At 42.4% G+C, this 22,243-nt stretch overlaps 2 protein-coding genes across 2 annotated transcripts; one reads left to right on the top strand and one right to left on the bottom strand.

Moving 5' to 3' along the window:
- Positions 1–10,195: 10,195 nt before the first annotated feature.
- Positions 10,196–18,059, bottom strand: SPCS3 (signal peptidase complex subunit 3). Its single transcript, XM_074950068.1, has 5 exons — positions 17,766–18,059; positions 15,844–15,917; positions 12,311–12,387; positions 11,033–11,148; positions 10,196–10,498 (listed from the first exon to the last, which is right to left on the bottom strand). The coding sequence occupies exons 1-5, from the start codon at positions 17,906–17,908 to the stop codon at positions 10,366–10,368; spliced, it is 543 nt and encodes a 180-aa protein (XP_074806169.1). The 5' UTR covers positions 17,909–18,059; the 3' UTR covers positions 10,196–10,365.
- A 273-nt stretch (positions 18,060–18,332) lies between these two features.
- LOC141985885 (myb/SANT-like DNA-binding domain-containing protein 7) lies at positions 18,333–20,728 on the top strand. The gene is made up of 2 exons (XM_074950067.1): positions 18,333–19,637; positions 20,225–20,728. Exons 1-2 carry the CDS (start codon positions 19,049–19,051, stop codon positions 20,305–20,307), a joined length of 672 nt encoding a protein of 223 aa, XP_074806168.1. The 5' UTR covers positions 18,333–19,048; the 3' UTR covers positions 20,308–20,728.
- Positions 20,729–22,243: the final 1,515 nt, after the last annotated feature.

Raw genomic sequence — 22,243 nt, 5'->3', positions numbered from 1 at the left:
TGGCAATAAAATGATAAAAATTTGAAATATCCTCTTCCAAACAGTACAGAATGGTCAGTTCCTTCAGTTGAATTTGCCCTTATTGCGTTTCCCAAAAGTTTACCCGTCAATTCAGGTTTCCCAAATAAGCAAGTATTCACACCAAACCAAATCCAGAGAAAAGGAGATTTGTTTCAACTCTTGTTCATTTGAATACAATGTTCAGTGGCTGAAATTCTATTTACCAAGCACGTGCCACATGGAGGACAAAAAATTGTATTTCTATTGTATGTCAAGAGCTCAACCCTACAAATATTTATTAGTGGGTACAGTGCTTACTAGGCTGCATAGTCTCATTGATTTCAAAACCCATAATGTTTTATTGGTCTGGTCCAAATCTCTGTGAACTGACCCAAAACTTTTGGTTTCCTAAAGCTTTCAGATATCAAGCACCTTTTCAACCCATACAGGATAAATTTTCTATCTCAAAATCTCAGGGAATTTACATTCTGCTCTTCCGGCCTTCAATTAGCCCCACCAACTTAATGCTGTCAGGCTATGAACATTATCTGCAGATTCCAGCCTAGGGCTTCAATCCTTCAAGCACTTAATCCACATGCTTAAATCTAAGCATGTGACTACTCATTGAAGGCAGTGAAAACTATTCACATGCTTAAGATTAAGTATATGCATTAGCGACTGCAGGATCAGGGCTTATAGTTGGTGCCTTGACTTCTTTTGTCAGAGCAACATTGCTTTTTAGGTGTAAGAAGCTTTTTCAGCAAAGCACCCAGAAGAGCAGTTTTGGTCTGTTCAAGTTTACTGATCCTGTAGTTTGTCTGTATAAATTTGGAGTCCACGGTGGCTATAGTTACCTGTAAATTATACAATTTGTGGTCCAAACAATCCTTCAATATTTGCAAAAAAATAAGGAATCCCATACAGAGGTTCCACATAAGATATAAAAGTGTTATTTGGGAGGGGGAGGGGTCTGGACTGTGCATTAGATTGGAGAATTTTGCTCTAACTGTATATTTGCATTCAGTTTATGGTATTCCAATAAAAGATATCAAGGGGAAGGCAATTATTCACATGTTGGCACTTCCATTTGTAATGACTCTCAGAATCTAAGGGTATCATCTACTTCTAAGAGCAACAAAAATGTTTTCAGGCCCAATTTCCAGAAATGATGAGCACCTGCAGTTCCAACTGATTTCAGTTAAAGATTTGAGTGCTCAGCACTCTTGAAAGTTTTGAATTTAGCTTTCTAGTCCAAACCAAGTTTTAAAGCCATTTTATTAAAACACCACAATTCAAGGTGTGTTACCCTCACAAAACATATATAATCCAAGTCATGTGTATAGATTATGAAGAATACACACACACAGATAAGTGTCAGTTAGGAATAACAAGCTCACAAAATGTACTATAGAATGTAATGAACTCAAGATCAACTCAAATGGCTTGATATGAATAGGTCATTCTTAACCATGCATACAAGTTCAAGCAATTTTACTTAATACACTGAGGAACAGTCTAACCCCTGAAATCAATACTAATAAAAAGGGAATGTCAGAAAACATCGACAATACAAGCACTAATAGTTGTTTAGTCAGTGCTTTATCATTTTTATCCTCTACTTGTATAGTGCAACCTAGCTGCAAATAGTCACATATACATGAGTCTAGTGGAAGTGGGATTCACCCCTTAACATTTGCAAAGTTCTTTGAAGAAATTAACTGCAAGACTGGACCAATAAACCCTAACACCTTTCTTTCACGAGAAGAACAAGTCTACCCAAACTGAGACTATCCTTTAAAAAGCAGCCCTAACAATCTCAGGACAGTTAGAGGAACTCTTTTCCCTAAAAACTCCTGGTGAGACAGTGGCTCAGGTCATCATCCCTCTTCTACTCCATTTGGGGTGACAGACCTGATTATTTAGAATGGCTGCAATGAAACAAAAATCACTTCTCGTCCTGAGACAGGGTAGAAATCTAGAAACTAGGCAGTCCCACCAAGTAGCCAAAGCCCAGCAGGAAACGTGAAGGCAAGTTTGTCAGCCTATTTTATTGGAGTGCAGGGTTAGGCAAATCATTTAGTTTCCCCTTTGTAAAATGAGAATAGTCAGTGGTGGCTGATGCCCATAGGACTTAGACTGCCAGTACCAGAGCCCCTCCGCACTCCCCTGGAAAGTGACCAGCTCTTCAAAGCAACACACATACACAAGATACTAGTTGGAGAATGTCATGGGGCAGCAATTCTATATGGGATAAGGGAGGCTGGGGGCAGGGGGGGGGGGAGCTATGAAAAAACCAACAACCTCTCACCTACATATTCCCCTCTCAGAATTAAAAACTGGAAACTTTTCTTCCATTCTGCCCTTACTGTAAATAGTATCCATCCCTTCACGACCCCTTCGTTGTTTTTTCCTATTCCCAACCTCATCCTCTCCAAATCTACCTGTTGCTCCCTTCCCCAGTCTTCCATGCTGTCTTACACTCCCACCAGTTAATAGCACTCACACATCCCCTTTCCTAATCTACCCATAGCTCAGAAACACCTCACTCAGGTCCTAGACCCTCTCCTTTCTGACATACCTACATTCAGAACCACCAGCGCAGCCCCACCCAACGCATCTAGGCTCACAACTCCCCCCTGTTGCTAGGCTTGAATAAGCAGATACCATAAGGAAGAAATGTGGCTGGCATCCCTATGACCAACACCACTGGAACTAACCTGGGATTATCATCCTGTATCTGAGCCTCCTTCTTCCTGTGGAAACTACAGCCAAACCCTCTTCATGTAATAATCTGAGCGCACAGAGGACTGCTTCCCGTTGCTTGCGGGGGGACTGTCTGGTCCCTAGTGGCAGCAAGCGGTATTACACGCTGCAGTACAACAGCCACGCTGCAAATACTACTCCAGGGATTCTTATTGCGGCCACCTGCGGAGGAGGCATTATTGGCAGAGCACTTTCCACCTCTAGCAACCAGCCAGCCTCTGGAGACAACGAGAGTTACCTTTCCTTCTAAAGGCACGTGGAGCTCCTTCCACGAAAAGTGTAATATAAGTTCTAATTAGTATTAACCAAATCATTTTGGGTTTAATTTTATAAACCAGTCTTCGCTTTGCCCGACACAAAATACAAAGCATGCTCTCTCGTTGTCAAAGTTCCCTAGTGGTGTAATATTAGGAGTTGTAATAACTGAGCCTGTTTTTACTTGGCTGCCTGCTTTCTTTTATCTACTTAGACCGATGCCACAAACACTTACACGGGTGCTTTAAATCAGGCTTGTAAAGTTAAGAATGCCTGTGTTTGCAGAATCAGAGTATTTATTACTATTTAGGCATGTTTGTTGTGTAAATAGTTGCAAATAAAATATCTCCTGATTCTTTAGCAAAACTAGAAGTGTACAAACAAGAGAGGAAACACTTTAATCATTTAATGGACTTTCTAAAAATCTCTTTCATAAAATGATTTTCAGTGATGTAGGGGAGCACTGTTACATGTGATGGAAGCTTGCTTCCTCCAAACCTGAATTTTGTGCCTAAATTGTTCTAACACCACTAGAAGTGCTTCCATGAAATTTATTTTTAGAACATTGCAACTGAGAATTATTTTTAAAGGAGTAACATTGCTTTGCAGGGCTTCCAACCCAAATATTTTAGCAACCTGCTCAGATGAAGCTGGTTACAAACAAGTGTAATATCAACAAATTTATTATCATGGCCTATAATGAATATTGTGAAAAGAGGAAACAGACAGAACAGTTAAAAGTAGGTTTTTAAAGTTTTCAATTTCAATAACCCAGGGTGTTAATGAGATAATTAAAGTTGTTTGGGGCTTTTTCAGTACATGAATTTTAAGCTGATCTTGTCTTTCAGCCACATACCACTTTTCACCAGTTTGACGGCACACTTTTAATAGTAAACAGGAACAAGAGTAAACAGCCTGCATTTCTCAGCTCCAACACAAGAGTGTATCTTCCAATTCTTCATAAAAATTATATTAAATACATCAGAGGTTTCTTGCATCAATTTATTTGAAAACAAGTATTCAAAGTTTTGGTGGAATGTTAAGTATACCACAAATGTTAGAAAAAGTATCTTTAAATATAACATCAGTGCCTAAAGGAGCAGATTAAAACCCAAAGGAAGCAATACATGTAGGGATCCAGTCATATGTTCAGATGCTCAATGCTTACTTTTTCATGCATCAGTAGAGGTGGGAGGACTAGATGTGTGTGTTCCCCTGAATTTTTTTTAAATAAATGGTTATTTCATAATACCACTAAAAACACCCAACTTTATGTAGAACTTTCCATTTTTAATATGCTTTAGTCACAATAACTAAGGACCCAGTGAGATAAGAAACAAGTAGATGACCTGATACAGTACTCTACCCTGCAGCAGAGGACCTATGAACATGCCACTCTAAACATGAGTGAGAAGTGTCCTTCTTCTAAAGGTATCCCGCACTTGCAGTGAGAATGAAACCAAACGCTCCATGCCATGTATTTCAGCATGATTGCAAAAACAAATTGGCCCTCTCTCTCTCAAGGTTCTTCAGTCCCCTTCCCCTAAGGATATGGTGCTTTCATTAGAGAAATTCGAGGATCTTCTTACACTGGGCAAAACTTCTAGAGTTAAGATCTTTTCTTCATATTCCATGGATATTATTTATTGTCTTTATTAGAAGACTGGAATATCCAGTTTTTTGTAAGAAGTTATGTTTGTGTGCATTTGTTTGATAGCAGCTCTTTTCCTGTTTAATAAAAGCACTTCACACAGAGCCTTTAATGAGCAACCTTCAATCTGATTGAGAGAGGCTCTGATTATCAAAGGCATCCTAACAAATGAAGGTGGTTCTCAGTTGAACGCCAAACCATGGGAAATAGACTGTAAGCAGGAATTCTGGGAAATAATCTATCCATAAAGGAGACAGCAAGCTCCAGCTGTAGTGCAAGTTCATTACCACAGAGAGCAGGTATAATCATGAGCAAGAATTGCCATTGACTAGAGTTTATGGTTTAATTTTTCTCTTTTGCATATAGCCGCCCCCCCCCCCTTTTTAAATGTATTCTAATTTTTGTAATAAAAATTGACTATGCCAACGTCTCTGAAAAGTGCATGCAGCTGGAGAATTGAGAACACATTTGCATTGCACAAAATGGAAAATGGAGGAAAAGAAGGACTTACTTACGATGCAATGACACTAGTGTAAGGATTTAATTGTGGAAGTGTTTAGTTACCAAGTTATTGCCTAATTATTCAAAAATGGAAATTAATTATAAAAGGTTCATAAACGATTATTCAACATTATAGCTATGAGTTGTTTGCATTACTGATAGGTATAAGCACATCAGTAGAAAGTGTTATAGATTATGTTGCAACCTGGCCCAGTCCTATCTTTGGGCAAACACCAGTCTATTGTAAACAGCCCCAAATCCTGGGCCCCATGTTCTCCTAAACCCCTATGTCTGGGTAGTGACTGATCCCTGTAGCTAGCTCTGGGTCTCCCAGGCACATGCAGGTTCAGGCCCCATGTCTGAGCTCTTTCTTGGGCAATGGGACGCTGAAGTACAGCCACCTTACACCCTGCAAAAAGTGCCTCAGCCTTCCAAAGGCCCCACTTACTTAAGCATATACCCCCAGAGCTGACCTGGCTGTGGGAGCTCTGGTACCTTGATTAAACTCTTCAGGGATGTGTGTTTTGGGCATGAGAGTCCAAGCTCAGGCTTCCCCACCCTTTTGCTTCTATGTAAAGTCATTCAAAGTCAATGTTTCAGCAAGAAAGAGTAATTCAGAGTTAATTGCCCAGTCACATCTTCTCTGACAGTCTTTCCACCAGGTGTCAAATCATGGCCTCAAAATATCTGCTTTCACCCACAAGAGATCACACCCTATGAAGGTTACAATACAAAAGCAGAGAGTGTGAAACCCATTGTTTCAGGTACTGACATGGAGTTGACAATGACAGACCGATCCCCAATCTGTGAGATAGTTATAAGCAACTTCTGACTTGCTGAAATCTGTAACTGATAACCATGTATAAAAGTCACTATGTTAAGTATCTATTTATAAATAAACAGTGACCTGTTTTGTGCAAGATTTTGGACTCAGTGCTCATATAATAAAAAAAAAAAAAAAAAGAGGAAGACTTGGTAATTCCCAAAAAATTCACATTGTAAATTACATATACAATTAAGACTTGCAAAGCACTGTATCAGCAAAAGATGGTCAATCCTCACAAGCTGTATATTTTCTACCATTCACCTTTCTTTAGTGCATGACCAGTAGGAGGCTTTGTGAAAAATGTGTATCAAGATAGTATCTGAACAGAGAAAACAGGTGCCTGGAGGACAAGTGGAGAAAGCAGCAGGGTAAATTTTTCAAAAGTGACTTACGGCTCCTAAATCACTTAGATTTTTTGCAAATTTTACCCTCAAGTCTATTCTCCAGGACCATATCACTTTAGAGAAAAGTCAGTAGAAGGTGATGAAAGGACATGACATTCAATGGAAGAGCGGCAGTATGACACTAAGTAGCCACTGTGACAGTTTTCTGAATGTCCTTTTTGTATTACTTTAGTGCCTAGGAGCTCTAGTCATAGACCAGGATCCCATTGTGTGAGGCACTGTACAAACAGAACAAAGACCAATCCCTGCCCCAACGAGATTACAACCTTAATGTAAGACAAGACTTGCAATTTCTATTGTGTTTGTTTCAAGACGGATAGCGTAAAAAGTAATTTAAATTCTTATCTGTTCATTTGATTCTTGTGACCTGGTTGAAACAGCACAGACTGCTGGGCTTTCCTCTTCCTCAGTATATACCGGGCAAGCTATACCAAAATAGAATGGATTCTTCTGGCTCCAGACTCATCTCTCTACTATATGTTCTGATGGAACCCAGGTGAGAATTTCTATACCCTATAACTAGATCATGGCTGGGTCTCGACTGCAGTGCCTTCCTCCTGTGTGGATACATGTGCTATTTCAACCAGGCCACAAATCAAGTTAACAGATAAAGGCATAAAATTTGCACCAGTCTCGACACCAATTAGTAGATTTGGTAAATCAGTCCCTGTAAAAATAATGGCATAATAGAGACCAGAGATAGAGGCTAGATAAAGTACTGGAAAAGAAAAGCCAAGAATATGCCAAAACTGGAGAGAATGGGAAAGAACAATTTCTGAGATGAGGCGCTTCAGTAACAGATCACTGGTCTTGAGCATCCTGCAGCAGCTGCTGCCGTAACTTTCAAATGGTGTGCTTTATATACTTGTATAAAGTACTACTAAATGGTAATCTTGCAGAGCTCCTCTAGAGGCATAACTCCACTCCAAACAAGAGACCTGGTAGAATATACTTTGATCCTTTTCAGGGAAGGAACTACAGTTAACTTGAAGCTTCCTGAATGCAAGCTCTTAACCACTTTGCCAGGAAGCCTTAAGTCTCTCCTTAACATCTTGGAAAATTATGACCTATAGAAAGGCTATGACCTATATAGTAATCTAGATATGACAAGACCTTTCTTTCCTGCAATTCAAGTTAGGAAAGAAACTGAAATGGGAAGCTTCCTGTTTAAGCTGAAATTCTGAAGCCATTTTAGGAAAGAAGCTCAGATACATAGAAAGGACAGATTATCCTTTAGGAAAGCCAGGAGAATAGACCAATTTATCAATTTGATTTTTTTTGTTTTGTGTGTAAATGTTAATCTTAGTTAACAAATGGCAGAAGCAGAGACCAAGTGATATTCCTTTACCACCAAAAAAGGGCAAAATATTTTCATATAATTGAGACAACATAATTGAAATTCGTATACATTGCTTTAACTTCATTAACATCTATCAATTTTAGCAATTACAAGATTCTGTATCAACAAGGTAAGATTCTTTACACTTAGGAATACTGTTAAAACAGTTTATTAAGATGCATTTTTAAAAATGCTCACAGTACAAAATTTGTATTTTAGCGACCCAAACTGTGAGGTGTTTCTCTCTGCAGCAAAGCAGACAAGAGCAAACACATTAAGTGTACAGAAATCAGGCTGGCAGAACCCCACTAACAATCCCTCCAAAGAAACATGTGAATACAAAGATATATTGTATAGTTGATCGCAGAGCTACAGATCAGCTGCTTTACACTGTATGGTCAATCTTTTCAAGAGCAACAATTTTGTCAGTACCCAACCTAAGGTATCTTAAAAAGGCCTGATGTTTGGAAATGGGAAGTGCTGAGCACCCACCCTCTGAAAAATCTGGGCTCTTTAAAGTGTCACAAGTTGAACACACAAAAAGGAGGAATCCAAAAATCAAGGCACTTTTAAAAATTGTCCTATGTAGATTCTTATGCAGATTTCTTTTATCACATAGTCCAGTGCCCTTTTAAATAATGCTATTAATTGTATGCATTGAGGTATGATCCACTTTCTACCCTTCTCACAAGAGGAAGAAGCCACACAACAGGAAAAGCCAGTAACAGCGCAGACACTAAGTTGCCATTTAGAGTGACCAGATAGCAAGTATGAAAAATCAGGACTGGGGGTGGGGAGGTAATAGGTGCCTATATAAGACAATGCCCCGAATATCAGGATTGTCCGTACAAAAAATCAGAACACCTGGTCACTCTATTGCCACTCCACATGGATGACCTAGGATTCACAGAATTAGAGCAAGAATTTTCTGCACATACTAACGGTATGTGGGTGGCAGGCTATGCTGTTATCCCTCCTCACAAGGAACAGGATGCAGGGAGGAAAAGGTGGCCCCATACAAACAGTTTGAAAGCCTTTTTTTAAAAAAGTTGGAGTCAATTCACTTACAACATAGGTTTGTCATAGAGGATCTGATCAATGGCCAATCTACTGTCCTGTCTCTGATAATTACTGCTATCAGATACTTTAGGGGGAAGGAGAAATATATTTCATAGTGGACAATTAGGGAATAATCTGCCCAAAAAATGATATTCCTTGCTGAACCCAAGTATCCCATGCAGTTTTATATTATCTTATCTAGTAAAATTGACTATGATTTTATATCTATATAAATGTTTAATCCTTTTAAAAATTCTGCTAAGCTGTTGACCTCAGCTCTTGGGATAATGAACTTCACAGACTTACTATGAATTGTACAAGATAATATTTCCTTTGATCAGGTTTTTAATTTGTAGCCTTCCAATTTCACTGAATGTCTCCTTGTGCTTGTACTGTGAAAAAGTGAAGGACAGTGGCCCCTTTACCTTCTGTACACAACTCATTTTGTATACTATTCTACATCCTATTTGTCTCATTGCTAAGTAGTCCCAATCTTTTTAATTTATTCCCATGAAAGTCTAATTTTTATTTTCACACTTTTACTATATTTTAATTTTATTTGTCTATAATACTGAAAGTCAAGAATTCCAAATATTTTACAAGAAAATCATATATTTTGTATATCTTTTTTTTAAACACATTTTTATTTTGTATACTGCACAACACATCCTAAATGCTTTAAAATGATCTTCTGACTTTAATTAATCCAAAATTATTTATTTGTACAAGTGTGAAAAAAATGCACACTTGGTTAATATTAAGCTTTTTCAAATAAGCAAAAAAAATTCCAATTTATATGCTAGAGGTATTTTTCCACTGTTTTATCCTGCTTATGATTTCTACTGGTATCTATGTTGTAAACAGCTCTTAAAAGATTTGTGTGGTTTTTTTAAACACAAAACACATACTCTTGTTAAATCAATGGCACACTCTTGTTAAATCAATGAATATTACATAAATCTTTCAAATAAGGATTTCTGTTCAACCAACATCAAATTTGAGCTGGAATAGTACTAAAATACTCCGGATTGATGGCTCATGGAAAATGAAGAACAACAATTTCTACAGAGTGGCTTTTTATGCTACTAGAAAGAAACAATCTACCCTAATTCAGCATTCAGCTGAAGAATACAATACAATAGCCACAGTGCCTATGAACCTGCAAGTACTACATTTTTGGCTACAACACTGAAATTTGTGCATCGTGCTTCAGAGGGATTACATAAAGAACTTTTATAATAAATTTTAAAATAATCACACTATGTTCTGGGTTTAAATGTTTATTTATAAGAAACATATTTTTCTACCCACATGGCCAACAAAAAAAGTTAGTTTTTCAAAAATTTTAAACCATCCATTTACCTTTCCCGTACGTTTCAGCATCAGTGTTTTATTTAAAATTAAAAAAAAAAAGTCTAAATTTCAGCTTTTTTTTCCTGCTCAGCTAGAGCCAAAGAAATCAAGTACCTTTGACTGGAGAGCTGCAGGGGATAGGAGGAGAAAGTGATAAAATTTATTCATAATATACAAGTATAAAAATACGTTGCTTAGGATTCAGTATAATAATTTAATAACTTTTTGCTGTTTCATAAGTATCTGGGAATGGAACAGATACATGTCCTGATCCTGCCACAAGAGGTAGAATGCCAGCATTTGGTACAACGTTCCAGGAGAGAGTCAAAGTGACGTTTCTGTTTCCCCTGTAAAATCAAAATAGATCATCAGAAGAAATACTCAACTTATAAAGACATAAGTTACCTTGAATATGAATACTTTTCTGTGAGCCAGAAATAATGGGCATTTTAAATTTACACAGTTTGCATTGGTTTACAGTATTTGCACAAACCTACTGCATGGAATATGACCTAGAGTCCAGATACCTTTCCAGCAAAGTATTTGAGGGTTCTCCACACCTTGCAGGACATGACCCTAGCTCTGCAAGCACAGGCTGAAACCTGGAAGCCAAGTGCTTCTGGCAGCCACTTGCTTTTCAGCCCAATGAATTGGGGGGTAGACGGTGGAGGTCTGGATCTCTACCACATAGCACATCTCATCAGCTGATTTATGAAGATGTAATAGTCTTGAAACAATTATAAAATTTAAAAGAATAAATATTCTAAAATTGTTAAATATTCATATTCCCCCCACCTACCTCTCTCCCACTCCTACCTCAGCAACACACAAATATCCAGAGTACAGAAGAGCTACACTATAAAGAAATGTAATTTACTCACTTGAGACCATTTCCATCATCAAAGAAAAAGTATTTTGATTTCATGTCTTTTAGTAACAACTTTGGACTATCTCCTCTCAAAATGATCTTGTCCCAAAGGACAACCTGGTTCAGGGCCTACAATTAAAATTAATCACTGAGTTAACACAATTAAGTATATCTGATCACTGGAAATTACAAAGCATTACTGATTCAAGAAACAAATTGCAGAGCATAAACTTTATTTTATGGATTGCAAGTGTAATAGAACTATGTCTCACAAGAACAGAGGTTTACCACTAAAATATTTAAATATGATAGAGATAACAGACCTGACAGAACCTTATTTTAAGGATAGCAGATTTTAAAGACATACCAGGAGAAAGTATGATGGATGCTAGTGTTTAATTGTAATTACAACTGCAAAAGTAAAAGTGATTTCAAACTATATAACTTTTATTTGGACATTGTCTCAAGAATGAAAGACTTGAGTTGTACTGAAGTCAAATCCTATCATTTTGTTCAAATTTTTCAGTGTTTTTTATGAAATTACTGTATTCAGATTTGTAAGTATAATTCCAAAAGAATAACTGCACCTCAGTAAGGTGTTCTGAATTCATGAGAGGTTTTATGTATCTCTTCTGAATTACTTACTCAGTAATGATGATCTGCCATATTGGGGTTGACACCAGACAAAATTCCGAGTTTCTGATACAATTTGAACAAGGGACTAAAGTATACCATTATAATGTACCAATTTATAAGAGTTGGCTGTTTATAAACTGAACTTATGAAATATAAAACAATATAGACTCTTAAAGCTTTAACTAATGAAACAGAGAATTCTAAAAATTGATTCAGCAGTGCAGTTGTGCTACCAGCATAGATGGAATATTACTTTATTTAAATAGTCATTAAAAACAGATTAGGTAGTGACGTAGTCTTGAGAATGAATTTTAAAAATCATTTTAGGAAAATTCTGACCTCTCTACAGTGGCAAAATAGCTGTACCAGTTGAAACAGTTGAGAACAGCAGTTTTAAGTGACAATGGCGCCAAAGGGCTATGTATCGAAAGTTGTATGGCATTTTAGCTACATCACTATTTCAGAAAGTCAAAAGACGTAACATTTGGAATTCTTACTATTAAATATCAGCAAAAGCAAAAGTCAAAGATTGCAGGAATAAGTCAAAATAGTGTGAAATTTTTGTACCATAATCTTTCATAGGATGATTACAGCATGTTAAATAGCAGCTACACCAAATAATTTTAATTGTTTAAATTTTCTATTTCATACTTACATTGTTTTTTGTTGAATATTCTGCAGATAAATACAGAAATAACTGTTTAACATTCCAATCAAATATAGTTTGCAGATGTGAGCAAGTTAAGGAAAATGGTATACCAATTTTATTTTTAAATGATATTTCTACCAAATTCCAACATAGATCATCTCATAATCCAAGTACAATATAATTATAATGTTTAAGATATTTTCCTACATTTCAACATAACTGATGTTATCTGATCTACATGGCATACTACTTAAAGGGTGTTCTAACAGGAACTAATTTTTCTTTTAGTCAATATGAAAAAAATTAAAGGTTATCAGTATCTCTTTAAAAGCATAAGAAATAGTTTTTGTACGTGTCTAAGAGTAAGGCTACATTTTAGTCATTGGTATTTTTGGTAAAAGTCATGAACAGGTCACAGGCAGTAAACCAAAATTCACGGCCCGTGACCAGCCCATGACTTGTACTATACCCCTGACTAAATCTTGGGAGTGCTGCGGGTGCTCATGGGGGGAGGCCCGGGCCCCCGCCACAGGTGCTGGGGGGGGGGGGGGGGGGGAAGAACAGCCCAGAGGCGCTGTGAGTGCTCGGGGGGTGGGGGGGCAGCAGGTGCTCTGGAGGGGTGATCCAGGGGGGCACGGTCAGTGCTCAGGCGGGAGCAGCCCAGGACTCCTGCTGGTACTGGCGGGGAGGGGTTTGGTGGGGCTGGTAGGCTCCCTACTTGGCTTCTCAGAAGCACCGACATGTCCCTCCTTAAACTCATAGCTTCGCAGTTCCCATTGGCTGGGAACCACCACCAATGGGAGCTACAGGGGCAGTGCCTGCGTGAAGAGGCAGCACATGGAGCTAGGAGCCGAGGGAGGGATGTGTTGCCGTTCCGGGGAGCCCCCCAAAGGTAAGCACCGCCCAGAGCCCTCACCCCCTCCCACGCCCCAACCCCCAGCCCTGAGGCCCCCAACCCAAAAGTCTACTGCTACTCCTGGGGGTGGAGTGGGTGGCTCAGACTGCCCCAGAAGCAGCCGGTGCGACTGGCCCTGGGGCTGCCTCAGCTGCTCTGGCAGCCCTCCCGGAGCCAGCTGCACCGGCCGCTTCAAAAGTCATGGAAGCCTCCATGACAAACTTGCAGCCTTATCTAAGAGTGCTGTATTTGACACTGCAACTTAGTAACATCTCAGAATTTAAACATTACCCCACCCTAGTTGCCCCACTGAAAAACATTTCCTACACAGGAGAGGAAAGACTAAGAGTCCTTTACTAAATGATGTTCTTTAATATAGTATCACCTTGCTACTCTGTTGACAAGACCAATTTAAAGTATATGAATAACCAAAAGTAATTAAAAAAATACTAAGGATTGGTTTTAAATACACAAAGGAATCTCAAAACTACAACTTAGTGGAGCCAAAACATAAATAAAATATCTGTTAGTTTCAAAGAAACATACCTTGTCTGCCCTGTCTTCCCAAGAGTTAAACATTTCAGAGTTGCTATATTTCAACTATAGTTTTAAATTATTTTATATTAAGGGTATTATTATAGATAGGTTTAGTAGCACCTCTTATTGTTAAGCTTGTTTGATACTTCCAATTATAATACCCTGTTTTCAGTTGCAAAGTCAGACTTTCCTTGTAATGACTGTTCCCAGCTGCTCTGGGCCAGGCACCAGAACTTAGAGCAGGGAACTTGTCTCTCCTGTGCCCCTCCTGCTGGCGCAAAGGGAAGAAAGGAAGAGAAAACTGTCTGATTCAAATGCAGAAGGGACAAAACCTAGACCAGGAGAAAGGGAAAGAAAGACTGGGACAAGGAGTCTGCTGAGACTAGTGCTAGAAGGGATTGGGGGGAGAAACTGCGACTGGTTGGGCAAGACAACTGGGAGCTGGTCAGGGAAATGGAAGGGACTCAAACACTTGGCTTGGGGGTTGACAACTGAGATCAGATGAGAAGTTGAGGAAGAGACTGGGACTAGGGGCGAGGTAGAGGGGAGACAGCTCTTGCAAGGAGCTGGGGCACAGAGGGAGAACTGGGATTGGCTGGGCAAAAAAAGAGTGGGATAAGGAGCCAGAAGGGGAGAGAGGAGAGGAGAGAGTAGAAACCATTAAGAAAGTGAAGAGGAAAATAAAAGAAACACAAAAACAAGAGACAGGCAATCAAAGATAGAGAAAAAGGGGAGAAAGTAAGATGGGGAGAAAAATAGAAGACAGAAGTTGATATAATTGTGTATACTGCTCAATAAATTATTTCCAGTGAGTGATGATAAATGCAACTGATATTTAATATTTTGGTCCTTTATTTACTATGTCTGCCCTTGATCTTTACTGCCAATGACATCCATATTATAGGTCCTTAACTTTGTAATCCAGGCTTTCCTAACAGAATGAATTTGAAACCCGTGTCATAGATCTTTAAGTCTTCATAAAATATACATTACATAAGCAATCCCTATGATTAACTACTTCTCTCCTTACCGACCTACACCCATACCATGGCTCTCCACGTTAAGCAATACCACTCCCAACATTTGTCGTGACGATGCTACAGCAAGAATGATTGAGATGATCAGGGCTAACCCTGAGCCTACCACTATACGCAGACGACTTCAACCACCTAAGAGCATCCTTGTCATTGAGGCAACCATTGTGGGCCTATCTGTCCTGCCCAGACTTCTCTGCGACATTGATGTTGTGTGAAGAATGGGCTGCAGTTGATGTCAGATACCAGTCTCTTGACCCAACCATGTGCGTACCCAGCTTTATTTGCCACGTTGCTCATGGGCCCTTCTGACCTGATTTCAAACAGGCCAGGAGGGTAAATGGGCAGCCAGCCTTCACACCTGGGACCAACAGAGAATCCTAAATGCGGCTGTGGCTAAACACGTCACACATTATTGATGACTACACTCTGATTAGATTTAATGGTGGTTTGAGGACTCTGAACTTTGCTGATGAGGTTGCCACAAACCGTCTTGGCAATCTCCTCATCCGATAAGAACTACAGTAGAACCTCAGCGTTACGAACACCAGAGTTATGAACTGACCTGTCAACCACACACCTCGTTTGGAACCAGAAGTACACAATCAGGCAGCAGCAGAGACCAAAAAAAAGCAAATCAGTACAGTACCGTTAAATGTAAACTACTTTAAATAAAAAAAGCAAAGCAGCATTTTTCTTCTGCATAGTAAAGTTTCAAAGCTGTATTGAGTCAATGTTCAGTTGTAAACTTTTGAAAGAACAACCATAACATTTTGTTCAAAGTTATGAACATTTCAGAGTGACGAACACCTCAGGTTGTTCGAAATGTTTGTAACTCTGAGGTTCTGCCGTATTTCTCGCCTCACCCAATACATTCTCTAATTCCATTTACTTTAAAACACTGCTTTCCAGAGATACCGGTGGTTTTCCTCAAACTTTTTACTTTCTTAAGGTCTTCTGGTTTAAATATTGGAGGACTGGTTTCATACATTACAATCATAACAACTATGGAAGTGGTGTCAACAATATAGCAAAATTTATATTTTAAGCATTAGTGTTTTTATAAAGGATATCTGCAGTAACATCAAATGTAACAAATCCTAGATCACTTCTTTCTCTAGGCCCAGTGAAGTCTTCCACATTTTTTCTATTAATAAATAAATAAATAAAAAGCAAGAACACAAAATTAGCATAGTTTGCATTACTTATTTGTTTTAAGTCAATGAACATTCTTATTGGTTTCCTTTGTACACTTTCTACCATTTTGATTGATTGATACACCCATTTATTTATCTTGTCTTAATCAGATGGTAAGCACTTCAGGTCAAGAACACTGTTTTACTGTTTGTACACTTCCTAGCACAATGGAGACGGTATCCTGATTGGATCATTTAGGTACTACTAGAATTCAAACAATAAATAAGAGTAATAATTTATGGACTTTTTCCTGCCTACGGAGACATGGGAAGCTCAACTATGCTTCATTTGATTTTAGTCAAGCATATGTAGCCATCACCAGCTAGTCAATACCAATTTGAACATCTGCAGCAGCAAAGTCAGTCATTCTGGTAGTAACTACTATTTTCAGTCATACCAACTGATTTTACATCACAAAGAGCCCCCCAGCCCATCTACATTAACCACCTGTTAACCCTGATTTCATTTTTGTGCTGCACACACACATTGTAAAGTTCTCCCTTGGCACGTACAATCCTCAAACAAAAAAATACTACATTGGTTGAAAGTTTATGCTCTCTCCACAATATTAAGTCATCATGCCATAATTTGGTTGACAATGGATAAACCTCGCCACCAAAACTTCAGGAGCGTTGAACCTGACATTAACATTTGCTCCAGACTGAAACGGAGTTTACTCAAATCTCCAAGCATAAAAACAGAAAACTCAGGTCCCTGAGCTTTAAAAACAAAAAATTAAGTCTGCCACATTGATTACTGCCTTCCTTACTTCAAAAAGAAAGAAGCTAAGAAAGCCCAAAGTTTTGTTTTGAAGGCTGACTACAGACTGTTCCTTCCCTTCACACAAACGAACATCTTCACGTTATATGCACCCATATGACAGGTGCATAGAGTCACTGTCAATCTGTTACAGGAAGAATCCACACATTAAACTGGGGTTTGGCTGAAAGAAACCATCAAAAAAAGATGCAAGTAGAGAGATCCTCATTATGCTCCTCCAATTCAATTCTGACTGGGTTACTAGTTCGGTTTTAAAAAATGTGGCTTACAAAGATGAAGGATGTTTAGAGACATTTAAAGTCAGTCAATACCTATTCTTATATACCCAATCACACTTTTTACAAGACAGCAATTAAAGAAGGGAAGGTGGCATGTTGAAAAAGGTCTAGCATTAAGTCTGACAGAAGCCAATCAAGGAATCTGAATTCAAGAGAGAATATTCCCCCTTGTCAATATGTCTTGCCTTCATATAAAGCAGGAGTCTTGGTGTGTGTGATTGCGTGCAATTTATGCACTGCAACAGCCTTCACACAGAGAACTGGCACAGAGGAGGAGGAAGGACACCAGTGCAGCAGAGTTGACTGTCGTGGGGTTCCCTCATTGGCCCAGCCGGGGGGAGTGAGAGCACAGGAAGGAAACGGCAGAGGCAGACACTGACTGTACTTATTCTAGGCCCAAGCTACAGAGAGGAGAAGGGCGGAGGTGTGGGGGCAGTGATGGCAAACGATCTGTTTAACGACTCCCTAAAACAAATCAGGACAGGCAGCGCCCCTAGATTCCCATTCCACAGCCCCCTCGTGTACAGGTGCTGGGTGCGGCCACAGCCACCTGTCTATCGCCCCGGACAGGGGGCGCCGGCTGCTCCCCATCCCCGCAGGGAGAGTTTGGCTCCGTGCCTCAGCAGCCCTGGGGCCCCGTGTGGGCCCAGACCCCGGCGCCGGGCTCGGGCCCGGGCGGCGAACCCCCCGCCCAGGCTCGGGACCAGCAGGGAAGGGGAGGTGCCCGGGGCCGCACTCACAGCATGACCCGGGAGACGGCGATGCGGACGGGCACGCTGCGCTCCTTGAAGGCGGTGGTGATGAAGCAGCCGAAGGTCAGCGCCGCCATGACGCTCAGGGAGAAGGCGAAGAGCGAGTTGGCCCGGGACAACACCGTGTTCATCTCTCCGCCCGGCCCCGCCGCTCAGCCACGCAGGCCCCGGCCGCTCGGCCCCTCCCTGCCGCAGCCCCTCGGGCGGACGCCGCCGGCAACTGGGGCAGGCGGCGGCGGGTTTCTGCGGGGCCAGGAGCAGCTGCAGCCACCGCCTCCGTGCGTGAGCCCCCGGCACCAGCAGAGAGGAGAGGCCGGGCCGGATGCGCCTGAGCCCGCCCAGCCAGTGGGGAGGAGCCGCGCGACTCGCGCCAGCGCCCTGCCGGGGAGGCGGGACATCCGGCTGCCCCTCACCCAGCCTGGCGGGCCCGCCCGCCAGGCCTCCCCTGCGCGTGCCCGCAACCGACAGCGCGCCCCGCCGCCCCCGCCGCCGGGGGGCCCCGGGCTGGCACCCACCCTCCAGCTCCACGCCATGCTCTGCTTTCACTCGCCAGCCCTCGAGCTTTAGAGACGAGCCTCCTTGAATATGTGTATTATTAATGACCAGCCTCTCAGTCCCTTGGGTTTGGGATTTTCTCTCTCTGTCAGTCTCTCTTGTGTCACATTGATGGCAGAGCCGTTTCTCTGTTCACTGCGCTTTGGGTGTCTGTTACCAGCTCCAGTTACACATGCTGATTGTGTTATGGAGAGTCTGCTAGCATCGCACGTTTCCTTGTGCTCCTAAGGAAGTCTGCTAGGCCTGGCTTGCAGTAGGAAAAAAATACTTGTAGCTGGCGGCAGGTGTCAGCACCAGTTCAGCAATATTTAAATCAAACTCCCTGGGTAGAGCAGGAAAAACGGGTCTTCAACACCCTAAGCCCTGGTCTACACTAGGACTTTAGGTCGAATTTAGCAGCGTTAAATCGATGTAAACCTGCACCCGTCCACACGATGAAGCCCTTTATTTCGACTTAAAGGGCTCTTAAAATCAATTTCCTTACTCCACCCCTGACAAGTGGATTAGCGCTTAAATCGGCCTTGCCGGGTCGAATTTGGGATACTGTGGACACAATTCGACGGTATTGGCCTCCGGGAGCTATCCCAGAGTGCTCCATTTTGACCGCTCGGGACAGCACTCTCAACTCAGATGCACTGGCCAGGTAGACAGGAAAAGAACCGCGAACTTTTGAATCTCATTTCCTGTTTGGCCAGCGTGGCAAGCTGCAGGTGACCATGCAGAGCTCATCAGCAGAGGTGACCATGATGGAGTCCCAGAATCGCAAAAGAGCTCCAGCATGGACTGAACGGGAGCTACGGGATCTGATCGCTGTATGGGGAGAGGAATCTGTGCTATCAGAACTCCATTCCAGTTTTCGAAATGCCAAAACCTTTGTCAAAATCTCCCAGGGCATGAAGGACAGAGGCCATAACAGGGACCCGAAGCAGTGCCGCATGAAACTTAAGGAGCTGAGGCAAGCCTACCAGAAAACCAGAGAGGCGAACGGCCGCTCCGGGTCAGAGCCCCAAACATGCCGCTTCTATGATGAGCTGCATGCCATTTTAGGGGGTTCAGCCACCACTACCCCAGCCGTGTTGTTTGACTCCTTCAATGGAGATGGAGGCAACACGGAAGCAGGTTTTGGGGACGAAGAAGATGATGATGATGATGATGATGAGGTTGTAGATAGCTCACAGCAAGCAAGCGGAGAAACCGGTTTTCCTGACAGCCAGGAACTGTTTCTCACCCTGGACCTGGATCCAGTACCCCCCGAACCCACCCAAAGCTGCCTCCTGGACCCGGCAGGCGGAGAAGGGCCCTCTGGTGAGTGTACCTTTTAAAATACTATACATGGTTTAAAAGCAAGCATGTGAAAGGATTAATTTGCCCTGGCATTCGCGGCTCTCCTGGATGTACTCCCAAAGCCTTTGCAAAAGGTTTCTGGGGAGGGCAGCCTTATTGCGTCCTCCGTGGTAGGATACTTTACCACTCCAGGCCAGTAACACGTACTCGGGAATCATTGTACAACAAAGCACTGCAGTGTATGTTTGCTGTCGTTCAAACAACATCCGTTCTTTATCTCTCTGTGTTATCCTCAGGAGAGTGAGATATCATTCATGGTCACCTGGTTGAAATAGGGTGCTTTCTTCAGGGGACACTCAGAGGAGCCCGTTCCTGCTGGGCTGTTTGCCTGTGGCTGAACAGAAATGTTCCCCGCTGTTAGCCACGGGGAGGGGGGAGGGTTGAGGGGGTAGCCACGCGGTGGGGGGAGGCAAAATGCGACCTTGTAACGAAAGCACATGTGCTATGTATGTCATGTTAACAGCAAGGTTTACCCTGAAAGAGTGTAGCCACTGTTTTATAAAATGTGTCTTTTTAAATACCGCTGTCCTTTTTTTTTTCTCCACCAGCTGCATGTGTTTCAATGATCACAGGATCTTCTCCTTCCCAGAGGCTAGTGAAGATTAGAAAGAAAAAAGAAAACGTTCTCTGAGCTCATGCTGTCCTCCCACACTGACAGAGCACAGACGAATGCATGGAGACAAATAATGTCAGAGTGCAGGAAAGCACAAAATGACCGGGAGGAGAGGTGGCGGGCTGAAGAGAGTAAGTGGCGGGCTGAAGAGAGTAAGTGGCGGGCTGAAGACAGGGCTGAAGTTCAAATGTGGCGGCAGCGTGATGAGAGGAGGCAGGATTCAATGCTGAGGCTGCTGGAGGATCAAACCAGTATGCTCCAGTGTATGGTTGAGCTGCAGCAAAGGCAGCTGGAGCACAGACTGCCACTACAGCCCCTGTGTAACCAACCGCCCTCCTCCCCAAATTCCATAGCCTCCACACCCAGATGCCCAAGAGCGCGGTGGGGGGACCTCCGGCCAACCAGCCACTCCACCACAGGATTGCCCAAAAAACAGAAGGCTGGCATTCAATAAATTTTAAAGTTGTAAACTTTTAAAGTGCTGTGTGGCATTTTCCTTCCCTCCTCCACCACCCCTCCTGGGCTACCTTGGTAGTCATCCCCTTATTTGTGTGATGAATGAATAAAGAATGCATGAATGTGAAGCAACAATGACTTCATTGCCTCTGCAAGTGGTGATCGAAGGGAGGAGGGGAGGGTGGTTAGCTTACAGGGAAGTAGAGTGAACCAAGGGGCGGGGGGTTTCATCAAGGAGAAACAAAGAGAACTTTCACACCGTAGCCTGGCCAGTCATGAAACTGGTTTTCAAAGCTTCTCTGATGCGTACCACGCCCTCCTGTGCTCTTCTAACCGCCCTGGTGTGTGGCTGCGCGTAACCAGCAGCCAGGCGATTTGTCTCAACCTCCCACCCCGCCATAAACGTCTCCCCCTTACTCTCACAGATATTGTGGAGCACACAGCAAGCAGTAATAACAGTGGGAATATTGGTTTCGCTGAGGTCTAAGCGCGTCAGTAAACTGCGCCAGCGTGCCTTTAAACGTCCAAATGCACATTCTACCACCATTCTGCACTTGCTCAGCCTGTAGTTGAACAGCTCCTGACTACTGTCCAGGCTGCCTGTGTACGGCTTCATGAGCCATGGCATTAAGGGGTAGACTGGGTCTCCAAGGATAACTGTAGGCATTTCAACGTCCCCAACAGTTATTTTCTGGTCTGGGAATAAAGTCCCTTCTGCAGCTTTTGAAACAGACCAGAGTTCCTGAAGGTGCGAGCGTCATGTACCTTTCCCGGCCATCCCACGTTGATGTTGGTGAAACGTCCCTTGTGATCCACCAGAGCTTGCAGCACTATTGAAAAGTACCCCTTGCGGTTTATGTATTCGCCGGCTTGGTGCTCCGGTGCCAAGATAGGGATATGGGTTCCGTCTGTGGCCCCACCACAGTTAGGGAATCCCATTGCAGCAAAGCCATCCACTATGACCTGCACATTTCCCAGGGTCACTACCCTTGATATCAGCAGATCTTTGATTGCGTGGGCTACTTGCATCACAGCAGCCCCCACAGTAGATTTGCCCACTCCAAATTGATTCCCAACTGACCGGTAGCTGTCTGGCGTTGCACGCTTCCACAGGGCTATCGCCACTCGCTTTTCAACTGTGAGGGCTGCTCTCATCTTGGTATTCATGTGCTTCAGGGCAGGGGAAAGCAAGTCACAAAGTTCCATGAAAGTGCCCTTACGCATGTGAAAGTTTCGCAGCAACTGGGAATCGTCCCAGACCTGCAACACTATGCGGGCCCACCAGTCTGTGCTTGTTTCCCGAGCCCAGAATCGGCGTTCCACAGCATGAACCTGCCCCATTAGCACCATGATGCATGCATTGGCAGGGCCCATGCTTTCAGAGAAATCTGTGTCCATGTCCTGATCACTCACGTGACCGCGCTGACGTCGCCTCCTCGCCCGGTATCGCTCTGCCAGGTTCTGGTGCTGCATATATTGCTGGATAATGCGTGTGGTG

Source organism: Natator depressus, chromosome 4, assembly GCF_965152275.1.
Source record: "Natator depressus isolate rNatDep1 chromosome 4, rNatDep2.hap1, whole genome shotgun sequence".
Classification (NCBI taxonomy): Eukaryota; Metazoa; Chordata; order Testudines; family Cheloniidae; genus Natator; species Natator depressus.
Note: the sequence above shows the minus strand (reverse complement) of the source record. Positions and strands in the feature narration are given on the sequence as shown.

What these genes read in the sequence shown, in the direction of transcription:
- SPCS3 (XM_074950068.1), bottom strand. Translation starts at nt 17,908, where the DNA reads ATGAACACGGTGTTGTCCCGGGCCAACTCGCTCTTCGCCTTCTCCCTG. An exon ending in GCCGTCTCCCGGGTCATGCT is followed by an intron (nt 15,918 to 17,765) that starts GTGAGTGCGGCC and finishes ATTTATTAATAG; the next exon opens with AAAAAATGTGGAAGACTTCA. An exon ending in AATATTCAACAAAAAACAAT is followed by an intron (nt 11,149 to 12,310) that starts GTAAGTATGAAA and finishes TTTTAATTGTAG; the next exon opens with GCCCTGAACCAGGTTGTCCT.
- LOC141985885 (XM_074950067.1), top strand. Translation starts at nt 19,049, where the DNA reads ATGCAGAGCTCATCAGCAGAGGTGACCATGATGGAGTCCCAGAATCGC. An exon ending in AGGCGGAGAAGGGCCCTCTG is followed by an intron (nt 19,638 to 20,224) that starts GTGAGTGTACCT and finishes TTTCTCCACCAG; the next exon opens with CTGCATGTGTTTCAATGATC.